The following is a 22,333-nucleotide window of genomic DNA, read 5'->3' on the forward strand; positions in this document are numbered from 1 at the left end:
TAGAGGCTGTCAGGATCAGATACGACAAACAGTTGAGTAATCATGGGAATATAACAAAGATCTGTATTTAAGTTTTGTCAATCTGGAAAAGGCATATGACAAAGTGCCAAGATAGAAGCTATTGAATAAGCTACAGTTATATGGTGTCAATGGGGCATTATATCAAGCAATACTTAGTCTTTATTTGAGTTGTAAGTCAGCAGTTAGAATTGAAGGAAGTACAGGAAGATGGTTTGATGTTAAATCTGATGTCAGACGATGGACATTATTCCCTCTGTTACTCATTATCTATACCACCCTTACCATGAGTTGCCTCAGTGTTGCACTCCCTAAAGGGTCAGTTGTAACACTATCCAGGTATTTGCTTACGCTTGGACTTGCCGAACTTTATATATTTACTATATTCGGCATGAAACTCTTTGAGTTTCTTATTCAGCTATGAAACAATATGGGATGTAATATCCCTTAACTTAAATAAGTTTATATGTCGCCGAATTGAAGCCTTTGTCTCTTCATATAATTAATAATTAACAATAACAAGATAAAGACAATGAAAATAGGCAGAAACATTGAAAATATCAACTGCATCATGAATGGAACAAGTAAAATTATTGAAAAAGTAAAACATTTCAGCTACCTAGGCACAATGTTTAGTAAAGATTGTAAACTAAATCTCAAAATAGACAACAGAATAATCAAATTAAATATTGTTGGAAGTCAACTTAATAAATACATATGGAATATGGGATAAATTAGTTTAAACACTAAATTAGCTGTATACAAGACAGTGTTCAAACCAGTTTTAACTTATGGATCTGAGAGCTGGGTCAGAAGTAAAACACTTGACCAAAGACTAGAGACTGCAGATATGAGAGTCCTGAGAAAGATTAGAGGCGTGAATAGATGGCATCAATGGCAATATCATATTAAAAACGAGGCTATTAGGAAAGAACCTGACATTGTCAGCATCCAGGAATGCATTAGCTGAGCTAATCTCAGGTGGTATGGTCACTTAAACAAAATGGAAGAGGAAAGATTAGCAAAACAAGTGTTCTCTGCCAGGTTGGCAAGAAAAAGACCCAGAGGAATACCAAGATATAGGTGGGTTGATCAAGTAAGAATTGTCTTAGAAGACAGAAATATAAGATCTGATAATGTTGGAGTCTTGGCAGATAACAGATTGATTTGAAGGAAAATTGCAGATAAGAAGTTAATAATGATGTAAGTTCTTCATGTAGTACTATCATAATATCTTGTGAGGGTACACGTCAGGAATTTGAATATATATGTGTGTGTGTGTGTGTGTTATATAGATTAATAGAGTGCATTGAAGGTGAAGCACAGTACGTAATCTTTCACAGTAAACTATTTAACACTGCCTTCTCAGTTACATGAAGCATTCAATAACCCAACTTCATAGTAAATTATACTTGACAAGAAATTATATTCTTGTTTATTCCTTTATCCAGTTTTTACTTTTACATAGAAGCTGTTGACTTTACATCAATTGCCTTAATATTCTGTAATGCAAAACCCTCTCCCCAGACAGGTTTTGTCATTTATTGAGGTCTGTGTAGTGGGAGTCAGATCCTTCAAAGAGGCCAAGCATATCATGGAGATCTTTTCCATAGAATCTAGTGACAGGCCACTAGAAGATAGCATACAAGACTGAACCTAATGATAATACAACAGAAGTCTGCCTGATCAGGTCGTGCATAATCTAGCTAAAATGGCAGAATATGTCTGCCATATTAGCTGGCAGTGTGATGATAGGGGATGGAGTTCTTCTGTCAGGTTTACATTTCTGCAAAGAAACTGGGTGCTGTGCTCTTTGTATGGAGAAGATATCGAAGAGTATCTTTAACTATTCACCAAATTCCAGCATGGGGAGAATTATAGTGTGTATGAGACTAGTTTAAAAATCCTCAAACGAGCTTACCAAAATAAAAAATAAATAAATAAAAAAATCCTTCCAAAAATTATTACACAGCCACTTCACCAACAATTATGGAATAAGCACAATGATGTTGATGTTTATTCCATGAATAAACATCACCATTTACAGACATCTAGACCTAACTTCACGTTTGTGACAGGCTCTTGAATAGTAGCTGCCTTCTACTGCATCTTGACTATAAAAACCCACACTGCATGATTTGTTCTACCACAATACAACTAGGGTTGCAGTTATGCAATCCACTTAACAGCTTAAGGCTTTTCTGCCATTTTGTCACATATCTGTCATGACTATTCTCCATATTATGAAAATTACTATGCCCTCTGACATCTATCTACCTGAAGCTTGATTTTCTCCAGTCTAACTACCTATAGTGAAGTTATTTTCCTAGGTGATTTTGTATTCACTTCAAATGGCTGTTCTTTTCCAATTCCACCAACAAACCAAGCAGGAAGAAATGTGGAAATATCTGATATAAGCAAATATTCAACATATGTCCACTTTCTAAAAAAAAATAATCTTCCTACACTTCCAATACTTTATCTAACCATTTCTCTTAAGTATACTCTAGAGTTTACCTCTCTTCCCTGTAAAACTTGGACCATAATTTTGTGCACATTTCCTCTTTTAAAGAATGTCTTTAGCTCAGCTACTCCCAAACTCTTGATCTCTGGCATTAGACCAATGCCAAGTGAGATGAACTCTAGTACTTATGATCTTCCTTTCAGACAACTGTTTCCACTCTCCTGATCCAAACATCCAACAATCCTGCTCTAATCACCTTATAAAAATTAGTCACAGTGGAATTAAACACCTGTATTATCTCCTGTACTCAAAATTCAAGCAAGTGCTAGAGTTGTCCAAGAAAGCATTGCAGTGACTTGAGGCATGAGCAACAGATCCAACTCTGAAAGGCTCAAATGCTGAAAAATTCTCTTTCGCAGATGAAAATTGTGCTTTTGGGAAAGGCATGGGGTCTTCTGCAAAAGTTACTAGGTGCCTCTTCCTTCATGTTCTTTCTATTTCATTCATTATCATTTCTCTTCTCTTTAACTTTGCATTATCACACCTAGCAACATATTCACCATACCCTTGGTACCCTTTTCAGCTGTGTAATCTTCAGTGTCAGTCTCAATTATCTCACTATCCAGTTCCCACCAATTGTCAACATTTTTGCTTTGCTTTGCTTTGTTGCTATGAACACACTCTGCATTGTTTTTCTAGGCAGGCACTCCTCTAAGACCAAGCACTTTTACTACTCTACCTTGTGTTCCAGTAATTGAATCTCCCTATATCATACTCTTTCATAGTTCGATATGCAGTATATCATTCTAATGCATCCCATCTGTCTGTTCATTGGACATCAGCAGATGCCGTATGATCACTCAGATGCTCGGTGGTGTGTCACACCAGTCACAAGACTTTGAGGTCTTGTTATATGCTTTTCTGGTGATTTAACTCTGAAGATCAGTCATTCTAGACACACCATCCATCTCATTGACAGTCTATCCCTTCCTCCTTTTCCAAGAATTTGACCTGCTATTACTGTTCTGAGCAGTCCTCCCCCTTCCATCCTTTCATTTGTTCAAAGTATTTCAACTTTCTTCTGTCAATCCTTAAGGAGCTTTAAAGTTCCGCTGATCATTTCTAGCACCCATATATTTGCAAGCCTTTCTGTATGTGATATCCTCAACAACCTTCTGTAACAACAAATCTCAAAAGCGCTATCTGTTTCCTATCTAAGTTCTTTAGGTTCCAAGTCTTACATCCATATGCTATTAGAAATCCAAAATCCTCACTTTTGTTCCCATGGAAATAGATCCACTCTTCCAGATTTTAGATAAGTCTGTTATTTTGGCCATTCCTGATCTTCTTCTGACATCTTCTGAACGGTAATTCTTCACATTAATAATTGATCCCAGGTACTCAAACTTGCTGACATCCTCAATTATTTTCCCACTTTCTCAAGATCTTCTCTGTCTGTAACCATAATCCTTGTCTCGCTAGGATTGAGCTGAAGTCATCTCTTTTTATTGATCTCGAAAACTTTGTCAAAAATTTGTACCTCATCTACCTCTGTCTTGAGCTCATTCAGTGCTACATGCATGATGTCCTCAGCATGCGTATAGCATTGAGGAGAAAATAAACATCCTTGCCTTGTCCCCTTTCCAACATGAAGTCAATCAATTACTCCAACACCTGTTTTTGATCCAACAAGTTAGCTATCAGCCTAATTGTATGCTGAGGGAAAATCCATTATTTTCATTACTTCCCATAGTTTCACATGCTGAATATAGTTAAAAGCTTTAGAATATTCTATGAAACACATTACCATAGAGAGTCTAGATTCTTTATACTTTTCTATGATATGTCTAGGACTAAGGATCTGATCTCTGGTATCCTTTTTCCTAAAAACCTGCTTGTTCCTCAGGCATTTCTGTCTGAGGAACTGTGATGGTACTGGCGCTTTTCATTCTTCCTCTTTTTCTTTGCTTTTCTTCCCGTATTCTTTTCTCTGCTTCTCCAAAGTCTTTTCACTATCCTTTTTTCCAGCCCACCATCACTGGGATCCAATGCCCTGCCACTTTGTTTGCCGTGCTGTGCAACCCATGGACATCTGGAAAGGGGGGGGATCTGGGTAGTCTCATTACGTTGGCCCCCTACTTCGGCAAGATGGATGGTCGTTGATGGCCCAGCCAGGATCAATCGGCTAGTGGGCTTGCCTGCAAGAGTCAATGGTGTTGCAGTAAGTCTCTCACCCAATTGTCCAGGGTCGGGATCCTAGATCTGCTGTAGTGTTGGTATAGCGTCCAGGGTAGCCCTGGCATTCCACTCCTGAGCACAGTCTTTTCTTGCTGGGTAGTGGGCGTCCGTATGTGGCTCCATGGTTGGTGGGGAGCTCTAGTGCTGAACTAACAACTCCTTGAGCATGAATCCATCATCCTCAAATGTTTCAGGGGCCCTAACAAAATACTGATACCATAGATACAGCATATGGAAACAGAATCAAGAAACAAAAGATATCTGATATTAATATAAACGTACCAACCTTTTTAATCATTCATGCAGCAGGTGAAAAACCCATTGGGAAAATGTCACCCTTCTTTATTCAAAAAGTTTAGAACTGGCAGGACCTCCCAAAACTGTTAAGAAATTGCATTCTTGTGATAGCCTCGTGGAAACACTGTGTCAGCAACATTCCAAAAAACTACTGAGAGCAACGACAATGGGTGGAATACAAAAATCACAGTAACATCTCATAGAACACTCAATTCCAGTAGAAGAGTGATATGAGAATGGGATCTCCTTGATGTTCCTGATGAGGACATATGTTCAGAGCTTAAAGATCAAGGAGCGACAGGTGTGAGATGCATCATGATACGTAGGGATGGTCGCCTGGTTTCAACCGAGAACACGATCCTTACTTTTGATTCACCTAGGCCTCTGACATCCGTAAAAGAAAGGTATCTCAGCTGTACTGTTAGAATGTCCATCCCTAACCCGCTGAGATGCTTTAAATGTCAGAGATATGAACATGCCCAAAGTACCTGTTGTGGTTCTACTGCCTGTGTCCAATGTGGTAGTAAAGAGCATGATAACAAATCTTGCTGTGCGAAAAAAATGCTAAATGTGTCAACTGTCAGGGAGATCATCCAGCTTACTCTCGTGCATGTTAAAAATGAAAAAGAGAGATAAAAAATTAAAACAGAACAAAACATAACATATCGGGATGCAAAAAGAAAGCTGGCCACCATTACACCTATTCTGAGATCCTCTTATGCTGAAAAGGTAATAATTAAGGAAGTGCCAACAGCAACTCAAATATGTATGTCTGTTCCACCATCTGATAAGTTCACCATTCATGTACCTTATGATTGAGAGTGCTTCTCTGTTGAGCACATCAATCACAAGCCTATGGCCTTACTCCAGAGACAACTTCAAAAATGGTCCCACTCAATGAAAACTCACCTATCAAAAAAAATTATGGCAGAGATATCACTCAAAGATAAACCACCAAACACTTGCACAGAAAAAATGGATACTTTTTTCTGTACAAAAAAAGTACTCACTTGAAAGTAAACTAAACTTACCAACTGACCCTAACATATTAGATGTTTTTAACACTACCAGAGGAAGAGACGGACACTGGCCATCCATACTTCCCCAAAAATGGGAAAATGGAGTCCTCAACCTTCCAAAAAACAGCTAAGTCAATAAAACCAAAACAATAGGAAAATTTTTAAAATGGAACTTGTGGGATTTGCCAGAATATTGATGATATCAAGATGTTGTTGCAGAAACACAAACCTTTCTGTTTCTGTCTACAGGAAATGTACTTAAGACCCAATGAGGACCATACCTTTAGGAATTTCACTGTTGTACATAAGGACAGAACTGGAGGTGGTCATGTTCATGGAGGAGTAGCTATCCTAGTAGGCAGTCGTATTCCTTTCCACCATGTCCAACTTAATACCACTCTGGAAGTAGTAGCGATTCAGCTCTCTGTGGGATTTCTTGTTACAGTATATTTACCACCAAGTGCTGAGTTTAATGAAATTGATCTTGATAATCTTATCTTACAACTGCCTGAACCTATACTTTCGATGAGTGATAGTGCCAACATTAACATGTTCATTGCCAAGCTGAAAATTGGAATTTCGTGTGGTGGCCAATTTTTTTTTACTTGATATCGACGTCCATGCGATAACGCGCGATCGGCCGGCCGGTGAGAACGCACATCACACGATATCGCATGATTGGCAATGAACGTTTTAACAGACGAGGTCGAATCATTGAACGTGTCCTTGATGATAATAACCTCTCCCTTTTAAATAATAAAGTTAATTCTTTCTTTCATATGCCTCATCATCATCAAATTCCTGTCATTTACCCTCAAGGGGTGTACAGGATATGATAGTATTACATTAAAAATTTACATCATTACTAACTTCCTATCTACAATTTTCCTTCAAATCAGTCTGTTACTTATCAAGACTCCAACATTATCAGATCTTATATTTCTATCGTCTAAGGCACTTTGTATCGTATCAATCCACCTATATCTTCGTCTTACTCTGGGTCGTTTTCCTGCCAACCTAGCAGAGAACACTTGTTTTGCTAATCTTTCCTCGCCCATTCTGTTTAAGTGACCATACCACCTGAGATTAGCTCTGCTAATGCATTCCTGGATGCTGACAATGTCAAGTTCTTTCCTAATATCCTCGTTTTTAATATGATATTGCCATTGATGCCATTGGTTCACCCCTCTAATCTTTCTAAGGATTCTCATATCTGCAGTCTCTAGACTTTGGTCAAGTGTTTTACTTCTGACCCAGCTCTCAGATCTATAAGTTAAAACTGGTTTGAACACTGTCTTGTATACAGCTAATTTAGTGTTCTGACTAATTTCTCTCTTATTCCATATGAATTTATTCAATTGACTTCCCAACATACCAGCTTTGCTGATTCTGTTGTCTATTTCTATATTTAATTTACCATCTTCAGTAAAAATCGTTCCTAAGTAGTTGAAATGTTTTACTTGTTCCACAGGTTCTCCATTCACAACACAGTTGACATTTTCAATGATTCTGCCTATTTTCATTGTCTTTGTCTTTTTATTGCTGATCTTCATACCATATCTATTACAACAGCTATTCAATTTAGTCTGGGAATCTTGCAGAATTGTAGCGGATTTATTTAGAAGTATAACATCATCCGCATAAAGCAAAGAGCTGACATTAACATCTCCAATTTTGATATCATGTTTAATACCACTTTCCTTCATAATGTGATCCATATGGATAATAAATAACAGAGGGGATAATGTATATCCTTGTCTCATGCCAGATTTAACATTAAACCATCTTCCTGTACTTCCTTCAATTCTAACTGCTGACTTACAACTGAAATAAGGACTAAGTATTGCTTGATACAATACCCCATTGACACCATATAACTGCAGCGTATTGAATAGCTTCTCTCTTCGCACCTTGTCATATGCTTTTTTCAAATCGACAAAACTTAAATATTCAGATCTTTGTTATATTCCCATGCTTTCTCGACTATTTGTCGTAAAGTGAAGATCTGATCCTGACTGCCTCTTTTGGCCTGAATCCAGCTTGTTCTTCACCAAGCTTTTCTTCCACAATTCTTCTCAACCGTTTCTCAAGTATACTTGCATAGATCTTGCCAGGAACACTCAGTAGGGAAATACCTCTGTAATTCTCACATTCAGTTTTATTTCCCTTTTTATATATGAGTACTATGAGAGCTTTATTCCAATCATCGGGAATTCATCCCTCTGTCCAGGCTTTCTGAACTATGCAGTGCAGCCACTGTAAGACTCTTATACCACCATAATTCAGCATTTCTGGTCGAATATCATCTACTCCTGCTGCTTTTCCACATTTCAAGCCTTTGATGGCTTTTTCTACTTCAAGTATGGATATGTATTCCTGCCTGCATGCCTGGTCAGTGTTTTTTACCACTGTGCTCTCATCACTGCTTGTTTCATAATAAATTTAGTTTTATCCTAGTGAGAGCAAACAAAGTTTGCACCTGAAAATATCTTCAGGACTGAATATAGTGTTGTACTATCTTACCTGGGTAAGTAGTGCAACACCAGGGCAACTCGTAGCAAAGGTGGAGCAAGTACCAACCCTCCTATCCCAGTATCTCCCATAATGCAAAACACATCTCCTTGTGGATATGTATACTGTTATGCATTAAGGGATTGGCCACTACCCAGACTAGTTTCGACCTTTATTGAGGTCTCTTCAGTCAGAGCTAGGCCCAGAGTTGGAGATACCAGGCAGAAGCAGTAGCAAGGTCATCTTTACCTATATATCTTTATATATATACATCTTTACCTATATGGTGTTGCACTACTTACCCAGGTAAGATAGTACAACACTATATTCAGTCCTGAAGATATTTTCAGGTGCAAACTTTGTTTGCTCTCACTGGGATAAAGGATTAAACTAAATTTATATAGTCTAACCTAGTGAAAAATAAACTTCCACTGCTTGTTTCATTTAGCAGTTTTTCAAAGTAATTACTCCATACTTCAAGGATATCTTTTTCTCTCGTTTTCATGTCACCTTTATCATCTCTAACTCCTTTTACAGCACTCTTTCCTCCATTCCTAAGCTTCTTCAACAACCTCCAGAATATTTTGCCACCTTCTTGATATTTATTTTCTATATTCTTGCCAAAGTCCTCCCATGACTTCTGTTTAGCTAGTTTTACACAGTATTTAGCATTCTTGCATTTGTCTCTGTATTCTCTAAGAGCACAAGCTGACTTATTTGACAGGAACTTTTAATATGCTTTCTTCTTTTCCTTCACTGCCTCTTTAACTTCCTGTGTTCACCATGGAGTTCTGATTTTTTTATCCTTGCGGACAACCTCACCACATGCCTCTCTGGCAGAATCAATCAATGTTTTCTTCAGAGTTTGCCACTGAATCTCCAAGGTTTGATTCCTGTTCTCAAACTCTTTCATTTTTTCTTCAATAATCTCTTTGTGTATTTTAGTCTACAGTTCACATCTGGGAGCTGCCTCAACTTTTATTCGCTTTAAAACTTTCTTACATGTTATTCTTTTCAATATGAAATTCAATTTTGTCCTGCTCGAGACTAAATAGTGATAACTTCCAATTTCAAATCCTCTGTACACTCTGGTGTCCTACACCAGTGAGAAAACATCACTATCAACAATAACATAGTCAATGAGACATTTCTTATTCCTTGCCTCTTCTCTCCCTGTGAATTTGTGCACATTTTTATGTTGATACATGGTGTTAGTAATAACCAGTTCATGTCCTGAGCAGAAATCCAACAGATATTTGCCATTATTATTAGCTTTGCTCTTTTCTCCATATGCCTGCCTGTTCATATTCTGCAATTGATCTTACAATCTCTTCCCCTTCCACTGTTCACATGGGACGTTGAAGAGAACAGTGGGAGAATGGAAGAATTTATTGCTGATGTAAAATTTATTTTTTATATTACGTTTTATTTTTATTTTATATCTTACTTCATTTATTTTATCGTAACTTGACCTTACTTTATTCATTCATCTCAAACTCACTTTATTTAGGCTATCTCTACTTTACTCATAAGCCTCTCAAGGTTAATCCTTTTGTGACCAGTTCTGTCCCCCCTGCTATTAGACAAACTTTGTAGTATAAGTAAGTCTAATGTGTGCAGCTTCCCACTCTTGCACAAAATCAAATTAGGAAATTTATTTTTTATTTTCGACTGTGCCAACTAATTTGATTGGATATTGTTAGAAAGATGGGATGGGAAAAACAGGAAATAATCACAAAACATATATACTAATTCTATAAAATGCAAGTTGTGACTATTTGTTATGCTCGTAGGTTCAGAAACTTAATTTTTAGCGATAGTGCATTGGGTAAAGAAAACGGACCAGGTAATTACAAAAACGCAACATTTATTTTTTTTTGATAAAACAATAACAACAAAGGACATGAGAAGTTAAACTGAGAAGTTAAATACTGAGAAGTTAAAAGAATACTGAGAAGTTAAACCACACAACTAACATACATTAGAATGTCAAATTCATGCAATAAAGCTTACAGTGTATTTAACACTAAGTTACTTTCTAAGGAAATTTCCTGTGACATTGCTATACAAAATTTGTGCACTGTGATCACAAGTGACATAAACTCATCCTTTAAGTGTAGCAACTTAAATCTTGTCTAGCTACATATACTCCTTATTAGCACTATTCCGTCTCACAGTTAGACACACATTCAATATCCAAACATGAATATAAACGTACTATTCTCCCACAACATTTTGATTGAGAAACCGCCTGTTTACAAACACTTAAGCAATGCACACAATTTCGATACACACTTTAACAATGATACAAAAGCTGTTGCTTACTCACATTAACCATGCATGAACTGTCCCAAAACTTTTACAGCAAACCACCTCAGGATTTGACCATTCCTATCCTAGAAAATTTCTTCTTGCTGCTAGGACTTGCGCTGGCAGTAGTCTTGTAGAGCCTGCCTCAGCGAGATACTGCCAACTTTGTAAGTTCTCAGATCGGACACTATTGACCCTGCATGACCTGGGGAATGGCCCGGTTATAGAAATACTGCTGGATACAAGGAAACGGCCGACAACTGTGGGAGAAGTGCCGACGATCACAGGAACACAGCACAACGACCACATGGAAAGGCCTTGACAATGACTGGAGAAAAGGAGAGCCAAAAAAAGGAGGAGGAGCTCTAAGAGCTACAGGCTCCTTATATATCATACTTATTCCTTTGTTCTCATGGTCTTCTTTTCTGGGATGAGCTTATAGTATGATGATGTCAATGCTGCTGTTTTGTTAACAACATTTAGCCTCACTACTTTTGGCAGATATTTGTCATCGCTAATCTGGCTAATCCCTACCAAGCTTTACAATTAAGTCTGTCTATATGCACTTTTACAGCAATTCTTATAACATTATATTCAGCACATAATATTTTCACATTACATTTTAAATATTTGGAAATACTGAGAGAAATAAAAATTATGGAAAATCAGTTGCAAAATTTAAACATAGCAAATTATTTTTTTCTTTCTTGCAAGAGATTTTACACTGATACTATCAGTCAAACACCTATCAATGAAGTGGTAAAGTATATAATAGAGTGCATTGTCCAGGCAGCAACCGCCTCTGTCCTGAAAACATCATCTCGGTTTCCATTCAATTCAAAGCCTTGGTGGAACTCAGAATGTCAGACAGCCAAAAAAGATCAACACAGAGCGTGGGATATATTTCATAGATATCCTACCACATCAAACTTAATAGCTTTCAAGCATGCTCGAACCAAAGCATGTTAATGTGAGACGTCAGAGTCAAAAACAATCCTGGATCCAATTTACTACATCAATTAATTAAATGTCCAGTCCAAAAATTGTATGGGATAAAATCCAGAAAATGAAAGGCAAATATAGTACACATTGTTTGTCTACCTTAGACCATAATGGAAGCGTTATTGCTGATCCCAAAGCCATTACAGACACTCTGGGAGAAACATTTGCTAGAATCTCAGGAATAGCTTCATATCCTCCTGAATTTTCAATACTGAAAGAGCAGCAAGAGAAACAAAGGCTTAATTTTTCTACCAACATTCTTGAGCCAACAATCATCCATTTGTTAAGGAGGAACTAAAAAGAGCTCTTCTACAATCTCACCCTAGTGCAGTAGGGCCTGATGACATCCATTACAAAATGATAAAACATCTACCATCTCCTTCTTCTGTTATTATACAATAGAATACTTGCAGAGGAAGAGTTTCTAAATTCTTGCCATGAGTCAATTGCTATCCCAAAACCAGGAAAAGATCCAACCCAAGCCAATAATTATCGATCCATTGCTCTGACCAGCTGTCTGTGTACAATATTAGAGAAAATGGTTAATGCCAGACTTCTCTGGTATTTAGAAAGCAGCAGTCTTCTCTTCGGTACACAATGTGGTTTCCGTAGATAGACATCGTTCAACTTTAGACCATTTTGTTCATTTAGAAACTTGTATAAGAGATGCATTTCTGAAGCGAGAACATCTCGTTTTAGTTTTCTTTGAGATGGAAAAAGCTTATGACAGCCTGGAGATATTGAATATTAAAAGACCTCTATAACCTACTTCTCGAAGGACACCTTGTGTTTATTAAAAATTTTCTGTCCAAGCGAACTTTACAATTCAGAGTGGGAAGTACACTATCTTGACCATATCAAGAACAATGTGTTCCCCCAAGGCTCTGTCTTAAGTGTGACCCTTTTTTGCTATTAAAATTAATTCAATCATTGAACAGCTTCCTCCCACAGTAGACAATGCTCTATATGTTGATGACTTCACAATTTACTGTCACTCACGTAACATGAGGGTAATTGAAAGACAAATTCAGCAAGCAATTGATTGTCTCTCTGTGGGCTCTTAATAATGGGTTTAAGTTTTCAACAGAAAAAGTGTCTGTGTACACTTCAGTCAAAAACGCACTCATCACCCAGATTCTGAATTAAGAATGTGACGTACTGTTATTACAGTCGCTACAAAAGCCAAGTTCTAGCACACATTCGTCAACTAAGAGAAAAATGCAATAGAACTTTGAACCTCCTTTGCACTCTATTCTTTACTGAGTGAGGTGCTAATCGAGCTTCATTGCTCCATCTTTATCGTGCACTTATACATTCAAAACTGGATTATGGGTCTCAAGTCTATGGTTCTGCAAGACAGAGTAACCTGTGATGGTTGGATTTCATCCATCAGGATATATGGATAGCTACTGGTGCCTTTCGCACATCACCCACTCAAAGTCTTTATGTTGAAAAAAAATGAACCAGCTCTATCACTTCGACAGAATTGGTTATCTCTTAATTATGCCCTAAAAATAAAATATCTCCCAGATCATCCTACATGGACTAGTATCTTTATTCTGCATTGGGAAGCTCAGTACCACACATGTGAAATTGCTATACATCCTTTTGGTATATGTGTTAAAGAGACTGTGCAAGCTGTTGGTATGAATGTTGACAACATTACCTACACTAAACATAACAGCAGCATTCCTCCATGGCAGGTTTGCACACCATTCTGCAACCTCTCACTTTGTCAGCTACAGAAATATTATACTCCATCATCCATCTACCTGCAATTGTTTAATGCACACAGAGCAGTACACACTGATTTCTTGCCTATCTATACTGATGGTTCAAGAACTAATACTTCTGTTGGCTGTGCTGCTGTGTTTCCTGACATTATTATCTCAAATCAGAGACCACCAGACTGCAGTAATTATACAGCAGAGTTACATGCCATTCAGCTTGCACTTGTGCATATAAAAGAAAACTGCTACCAAAAGTGTATAATTTATGCAGACTCATTGAGCTCTATACAGGCTATCTCCTGTCCTATGTATAATCCACATCCAGTATACTTTGAGGTGCTACACCTGTTTCACAAAATGAAAATCCTTATTGTTCAGTTCTGCTGGATTCTTAGCCACATCGGAATTAAACGAAATGAGGCTGCAGATGCAGCTTCTAAATCAGCTCAAACCTTCTCTACATACTGTTTGACAGTACCATATGCAGACTACAGACAGCTTATAAGATCAAAGCTAATTCTTCAGTGAGAGTCATCATGGCAGAAAACATTGACAAACAAATTATATGACATTAAACGCGAAATTAAGCACTGGCATTTTAGTCAGTGTACAAAGACAAGGGAGGAAGTTGTTCTTGCTAGGCTCTGCATAGGTCACAGTCACCTTATGCATTCTTATTTACTGAGGGCTGATGACCCCTTTCTTTATGTGAAAAATACAATACACATCTCACTATTTGTTGTATTCTAGTAGAGTGCCAACACTTTACATGAGAGAGGAATGAAATTTTCACCTATCTAACCAAGCCATATACACTCAGACAAATGCTAGCACACTCAGGCAGATTGCCTGATGTTTTTAATTTTTTAGAAAGAATTAATTTGTACAAACACATTTGCCTGTAAATTTGTTTATATATAAATACTGTATTGCTTAACTTAACTCAACTTTTATACATATATATATTATTCATTAGTTTAAATTTTGACGAATTATGTATTACCATAGACCTTAATCTTGTATATTTGTGTCGCCCTGTTGTAATTTTGCTAATATGTAAATACCACAATGCTAAACTTAATTTTTATGCATATTTGCTGTATAATAATTCCTTTCTGACTCTTTATGTATTAGCATAATAACATTTGTTGTAATCTTACTACATGTAGATACTGTTTTCACTTGTTTTGTATATGCATATGTTTACGTGTACTGTTATCTATTTATGTACTGCTGAAACCTCTGCAGTAATTTGTTTATATGTAGATACTGCATTGCTAACTTAAATTTGTACGTGCACTTTATTTACTAGTTTATTTTTCGACTAATCATGTATTGCTGTAGGATGCCTTATCTATTTGTGTACCTTCTAGTAATTCTATTTATATCTATTGCTTAATTCTGTTTATACTGCATTGCTAAATTTAATTTTCACCCATGCATATTGTATAATAATTCCTTTTTGCCTATTTTTCTACTGCTGTAAAAGCATTTATAATTTTACGTATATGTAGATACTGCATTCCTTGGCTTGGTGTTGTGTACATGCATTTTGTGTATTAACTTGTATTGTTAACTATTTTTGTACTACCATAATAACCTCTTACCTTGTATTGTTAACTATTTTTGTACATCCGTAATAACGTCTTATCTTGTGTGTTGCTGTGCCCTCTGCAGCAGTTCTGTTTATCTGTAGATGCTACTCTGTGGAACTTGATTTTTGTACATGCATATTGTTTACAATTTTTTGTAACTGCTTATGTATACTTGTAACCCTTAGTATGGCACAGTATGACCTGTGTTGTTTTTGTGCCAAATAAACTAAACCAAACCAAACCTGAATAAACAACTAGCTTATCATCCTGTCTTTTGAAGTGACCTCCATTCCATCTGGTCACTGTATTTCCCAGGAAGTCAATTTTATAAATTTTCCTCTCTTTACAGACAATAATTCAATTTTATAAATTTTCCTCTCTTTACAGACATCAAGTGTACCCATCTGTACACCCCAAATATTCCAAGTGCCTGTGTAAAATTCCCTTCTAAGATTAATCCTATACCATCTGTATTCCTCATTCACAATATCACTGACTTTTGTTAGAGACTGTAGCATGCATCTCGAATAGGACCTTCTATCTTATCCCTGAACGCTGTGATTATTCTGTGCAGCACGAGATGTATTATAAGGCATAACCATATTAGAATTTTGATATGGAATCACTGCAAGAAAAAAAGTGGTAGGGTGGTAAAGGCACTTTACACATATCTATGAAGTTTTGTTCCTCAATTCATCCCATGTTGGCCAGGTGGGTTCGACTTCCACCTACTAGGTGAGGCAGACCCAATGACCTTAAGATGAAATGAAATAGCAAAATAGAAAAGATTCATCCCTAGCCCTCAAATATTCTAATAGCATTGGGGGACAGGAGTAAGAATAAAAGAAAGAATGGGATGGACCATTCTATAGATAATATAACAGATGTGTATTACATGAAGTAAGGCATGTCCAGCATCGGGTACTACCTCGGGTTTGCCATTTTCATACTCCCTAAAGTGAACCCTTCAGGTATTCTAATGCATAGATAAGTAAGTCATTACTTCTACTAAAAACTGGCATTTGCAATAAAGAGCATTATGGAAATTCTATGGAATTTATTGCCTTTGCCACAAAAGGAACTCTAATGGAAAGTTGCAAATCTGAAATAAGGAGTGAACTAAGTTCAGTTTGTCAGTTATTTTCTTTATTTGATTATTTTCATTTTTGTTATGTGTACTGCTCTTGGTAAATGTGTGTTTTGTTCAAAACTTACTGAGACTCAACAGTTAAATGTTGAGTCTCAGTAAGTTTTGAACAAAAAAATATGCTTCTGATGCATCTAATATAATAAATTAGACTTGAATACTTGATCAGAGGTTAGTTTACTTTCATTTTTCATAGATCTGAAATTGTGTCCTCTGTCACTTACAGGATATGGAGTTAATGTACGTTTTAATATTATTTTAATTAATTTTGAAGATTACTTTTGAATTATTTTACAGGTAAATGTGGCTGACAGATTTCATCTGATGCCAATAATCACTCCAGCTTACCCTCATCAAAATTCTACATTTAATGTTTCATTATCAACAAGAAGTGTGATGCAGGAAGAATTTAAACAAGGTATGTCTCATGTTTTGGAATATTTGATCTTGGAATCTCTTGATTAATTTAATAAATATTTTTTTGACTAAGCATTTTTAGTTATATTAGTGATAAAATTCTGGCTATAATCCATTGGGGGGGGGTGTACAGAATTCTGTGATAGTATAGGTAAATATAGCTAACAGATTTCAGTTGATCATCATCAAATTCTTGCCATGTACCCTCAAGGGGTGTACAGGATATGATAGTATTATTACATTAAAAATTTACATCATTACTAACTTCCTATCTACAATTTTCCTCCAAATCAGTCTGTTACTTGTCAAGACTCCAACATTGTCAGATCTCATGTATTTCTGTCGTCTAAGGCACTTTGTACCATATCAATCCACCAATATCTTGGTCTTCCTCTGGGTCGTTTTCCTGCCAACCTGCCAGAGAACACTTGTTTTGCTAATCTTTCCTCGCCCATTCTGTTTAAGTGACCATACACCTGAGATTAGCAATGCTAATGCATTCCTGGATGCAGACAATGTCAAGTTCTTTCCTAATATCCTCGTTTTTAATATGATATTGCCATTGATGCCATCTGTTCACGTCTCTAGTCTTTGGTCAAGTGTTTTACTTCTGACCCTGCTCTCAGATCTATAAGTTAAAACTGGTTTGAACACTGTCTTGTATATAGCTAATTTAGTGTTCCTACTAATTTCTCTCTTATTCCATATGAATTTATTCAGTTGACTTCCTACCATACCAGCTTTGTTGATTCTGTTGTCTATTTCCATATTTAATTTACCATCTTCACTAAAAATCATACCACCAAACTTCAGCATTTCTGGTCGAATATCATCTACTCCTGCTGCCTTTCCACATTTCAAGCCATTGATGGCTTTTTCTACTTCAAGTATGGATATGTATTCCTGCCTGTTTAGTGTTTTTTTACCACTGTGCTATCACTGCTTGTTTCATTTTGCAATTTTTCGAAGTTATTTCTCTATACTTCAAGGTTATCTTTTTTCACCCGTTTTCGCAGGTTTATCATCTCTAACTTTACAGCACTCTTTCCTCCATTTCTAAGATTCTTCAACAATCTCCAGAATATTTTGCCATCTTATATTTATTTTTTATGTTCTTGCCATAATCTTTCCATGACTTTTGTTTAGCTAGTTTTACACAGTGTTTAGCTTTCTTAAATTTATCTCTGTATTCTCTAAGAGCACAAGCTGACTTGTTTGCCAGTAACTTTTGATATCCTTTCTTCTTTTCCTTCACTGCCTCTTTAACTTCCTGTGTCCACCATATAGTTCTGATTTTTCTAACTTTGCAGATAACCTCACCACACGCCTCTCTGTCTGAATCAATCAGTGTTTTCTTCAAGGTTTGCCACTGAATCTCCAAGGTTTGGTTGCTGTTCTCAAACTCTTTCATTTTTTGTTCAATAATATTTGTGTATTTTAGTCTACAGTTCACATCTGAGAGCTGCTCAACTTTATTCGCTTTAAAACTTTCTTACATGTTATTCTTTTCAATATGAAATTCAATTTTATCCTGCTCAAGACTAAATAGTGATCACTTCCAATTTCAAATCCTCTGTACACTCTGGTGTTCTGTACCAGGGAGAAAACATCACTATCAACAATAACATAGTCAATGAGACTTTTCTTATTCCTTGCCTCTTCTCTTTTCTCCATGTGAATTTGTTAACGATTTTATGTTGTAAGATTATGTTGTAACATGGTATAACCAGTCCATGTCCTGAGCAGAAATCCCAAGCAGTATTACTACCTCTGGATCTGACTTCCACTGATGAGACCTCAATAAAGTTTGAAACCGGTTTGGGTAGTGACCCTTCCCTTACTGCATAGCATTATACATGTCCTCAAGGATATGTGCTTTGCATTATGGAATACTAAGGCAGGTGATTACAACTTATGCCAACTTTACCAAGAGTTGCCCCAGTCCTGAAAATACTTCAGGTGCAAACTTTGTTTGCTTACACTTGGATAAAGGATTAAATCAAATATATAACTGGTAACATAGTCAATGAGACTTTTCTTATTCCTGTCTCTTCTCTCCATGTATATTTGTGCACATTTTTATGTTGGAACGTAGTATCAGTAATAACTAGTCTATGTCCTGAGGAGAAATCCAACAGGTATTTGCCATTATTATTAGCTTTGCTCTTTTCTCCAAATTTTCTGAAAATATTCATATTTGTTAAATTAGGGACACAAAACACGTGTTGAAAAGATCATTTTACTGATTAATAATAAAATAATAACTTTACGTTTCGACCCCTGTATTGAGGTCATCTTCATAAGGATACATTCAGAAGTATAAGAACAAGCTACATGTTGTTGCACTCTATACAAGTAAATTACATCTACGTTGTTAACTAATCTTTTTTCTTAGCCTGCCCTCTAGTGGAAAAAAAAATATATATATATATAAAATTAAATAAATAAAAATAAAAACTACAATAAACTCTGCTAAAGTCCTCACGTACTAGGATTCTTCTGGAATTATACAGTTATATTACGATTATCTTTTGGATTTGTACAGTACAGGTTGCTACTGAATGTTCAAGGGGAAAAAAACACTTCACTAGGTCTTGTATTGAAATTTTTCTTCGTGGTTGCTGTGAAGGTTGTAGATGGGCCCTCCACATTCTTGGAATTGTTTGACCATCAATTTTATTCAGATTCAGATCATGTTTGAGCATTTCACAAGCTTCCTTGAATTTCCGCTCGAACCAGGTTTTGGTGTGGTGTAGGGACGACTTGGTACCTTTCGAGTCAATTCTGTGGTATGTTTGGAGTGCGTGGTCAGAAAGGCCGGTTTGTGTTCATCCTTTCTGATTGGGATGGTTCACCCTGTTTCCCCTATGTATGGTATGTTACATGTGCAATCTATTTTGTAAACCCCTGGGTGGGCTAAGTGTGGCAGGGGATCCTTGGAAGAACTGAGTAGGTGTCTTAATTTTGTCGGGGGTTTAAAGGTGGTTTTGATGTTGTATTTGTGTAGCGTTCTGTCTATATTTTCGGAAATGCCTCTAACACATGGTATAGCAATAGCATTTTTGAAATCTTTTTTGTTATTAGTAGATGGGTTGTAGATGGGCCCTCCACATTCTTGGAATTGTTAGACCATCAATTTTATTCAGATTCAGATCATGTTTGAGCATTTCACAAGCTTCCTTGAATTTCCGCTCGAACCAGGTTTTGGTGTGGTGTAGGGACGACTTGGTACCTTTCGAGTCAATTCTGTGGTATGTTTGGAGTGCGTGGTCAGAAAGGCCGGTTTGTGACGTTTGTGTTCATCCTTTCTGATTGGGATGGTTCACCCTGTTTCCCCTATGTATGGTATGTTACATGTGCAATCTATTTTGTAAACCCCTGGGTGGGCTAAGTGTGGCAGGGGATCCTTGGAAGAACTGAGTAGGTGTCTTAATTTTGTCGGGGGTTTAAAGGTGGTTTTGATGTTGTATTTGTGTAGCGTTCTGTCTATATTTTCGGAAATGCCTCTAACACATGGTATAGCAATAGCATTTTTGAAATTTTTTTGTTATTAGTGGTATCTTTGTGGACGATCTTGTGAATAGTTTTTATATTGTATCGATTTTTTATAAAGGTATGTTTGATGGTCTCATATTCATGGTTAAGAGCTTGTTCATTTGAACAAATGGTTTGAGCTCTGTGTTTAAGGGTGCTTATGACCCCTAGTTTTTGTGTTGGGTGGTGATAAGAAGTTTTGTGTATGTACTGGCCTGTGTGTGTAGGTTTTCGGTAAACTGAGACGGAGAGACAGCCTGAAGGAAGACGTGTGACAAGTGTGTCTAGGAACGGAAGAGAGTTGTTGTTTTTCAATTTCAATGGTGAATTGGATGCGTTTGTGTTGTTTGTTCAGGTGGCTAAGGAATGTATCTAGTGCTTCGCGACCGTGGGGCCAAATGGCGAAAATATCGTCGACGTATCTGAGCCAAATTTTGGGCTTTAGACACTCCGATTCTAGAGCTCGTTGCTCAAAATCTTCCATGTAAAAGTTCGCTATTGGGAGGGAGAGTGCAGAGCCCATGGCGGTACCCTCTTTTTGAAGGTAAAAATTGTTTTGTCACACGAAGTATCCGGAGCGGAGTACGTGGGCAAAGAGGGCCGTGATGTCGTGTGGAAATATGTTTTGTAAGAGTAGGATAGTATCATTGATTGGGACATTGGTGAAAAGGGAAGTTATGTCAAAGCTGACTAATAGATCTTGGTCATTGAGTGTAATATTTTTAATTTTGTTTATGAATTGTTATGTATTTTTTATGTAGGAAGGGGAATGACCAACCAATTCCTTGAGTGTGGCCGCTAATTTTTTGGCTAAGCAGTAATTCGGACTGTCAATTCCTTCCACAATTGGACGTAATGGTGTGTCTGTTTTGTGTACTTTTGGCAGGCCATAAATTCTGGGCGTGTGGGCATACTGCGGTATTAATTTTTCGATTGTTTCTTTCGGCCACGTGCTAACTGATTTAAGTAGTTCAGTAATTTTCTTTTTGTTACGTTGCGTGGGGTTGTAATTTACCATTTGGTAGGTGTTGTGGTCCGATACCAAATGGTTAATGTTTTCAATGTAGGTTGTCCGATTTAAAACAACAGTGGCGTTCCCTTTATCGGCTTTAGTGATAATAATGTCACGGTTATTTTTTAGGGATTTGAGGGCTAGTTTATCCGTTTTCTTTAGGTTGCTGCTTAATTTTTTGGTTGAATTTAGTAAACAGGCAGTTTCCATCCGTATTTTGTCAGCTACATTGGCGGGGAGGGATCTTAAACCTCTCTCGATATGATAATATTTTTGTCTGTATTTCTGAAAATATTTTTGTATGTTTGACAATCATTTCCTAATCTGCTATTTAGAACCCCAACAAGGACCAATTTTTCCTTTTTCATTGTGTCAATTGCTTTCTCTAAAGCCTCAAAAAAAATCCTCCACTTCTACCTTAGTAGAACCTTCTGTGGGACCATAGGCACAAAAAATTCTCATTGTCCAATTCCCTGTTCTGATATTTGTCTCCACATCACTCTGCTTGAGACTGCCTGCTATTCAAGAAGATTAGCCTCGTATTTTGTGTTGAATACTATGGCTACTGCTTCTTTTCCTTGGTTGTCATTGCCTGAATATAAGATTTTGTATTTATTGCTCAAAAAGATCTCGCCAGTTTTTGTCTTTTTTGTTTCAGTCACCCCTATTATGTCGATCTGGTACTTATCTAATTCCTCAGCTAACTCCATTTCATTGCCATTCAGGATGTGTTGATAGTACCAATCTTTAAGTCTGGTGATGTTCATTTGTTGTTTTCAGATTTGTTGCAGTAGCTGACTCTTTGCTGTTTGCCCTGGTTCCCTGTCGTAAACAACGGAGGAGCCTTGTTTAACTGGGCAACGTCTAGCCGACATGAAATTTTGTAATGTTGTACCATCATTTTATATTTTGGTTTAAGCCAATAAGGATACAATTTGGTTCGCTAAATCAAAAACCTCGTTCGTTCAGTATCCAGGTAGATACCCAACAGGTGCACCACGAGAAGGTGAGTATTGGACATTAGTTCAGAAGCCCTGTC

The 22,333-nt window shown here is 36.9% G+C and overlaps 1 protein-coding gene across 2 annotated transcripts in view; it reads left to right on the forward strand.

Moving 5' to 3' along the window:
- The window catches only part of hrg (poly(A) polymerase hiiragi), a 374,011-nt gene that overhangs the window by 214,831 nt on the left and 136,847 nt on the right, over positions 1-22,333 (forward strand). For both annotated transcript variants that reach the window (XM_090407503.1, XM_090407502.1), the window contains exon 11: positions 16,629-16,749. In XM_090407503.1, the coding sequence (XP_090263629.1) occupies positions 16,629-16,749 (121 nt within the window). The remainder of the gene's footprint in view (positions 1-16,628; positions 16,750-22,333) is intronic.

Source organism: Typopeltis vanoorti, chromosome 17 (assembly GCF_054136105.1).
Source record: "Typopeltis vanoorti isolate ZY-2024b chromosome 17, IOZ_Tvanoo_1.0, whole genome shotgun sequence".
NCBI lineage: Eukaryota > Metazoa > Arthropoda > Arachnida > Uropygi > Thelyphonidae > Typopeltis > Typopeltis vanoorti.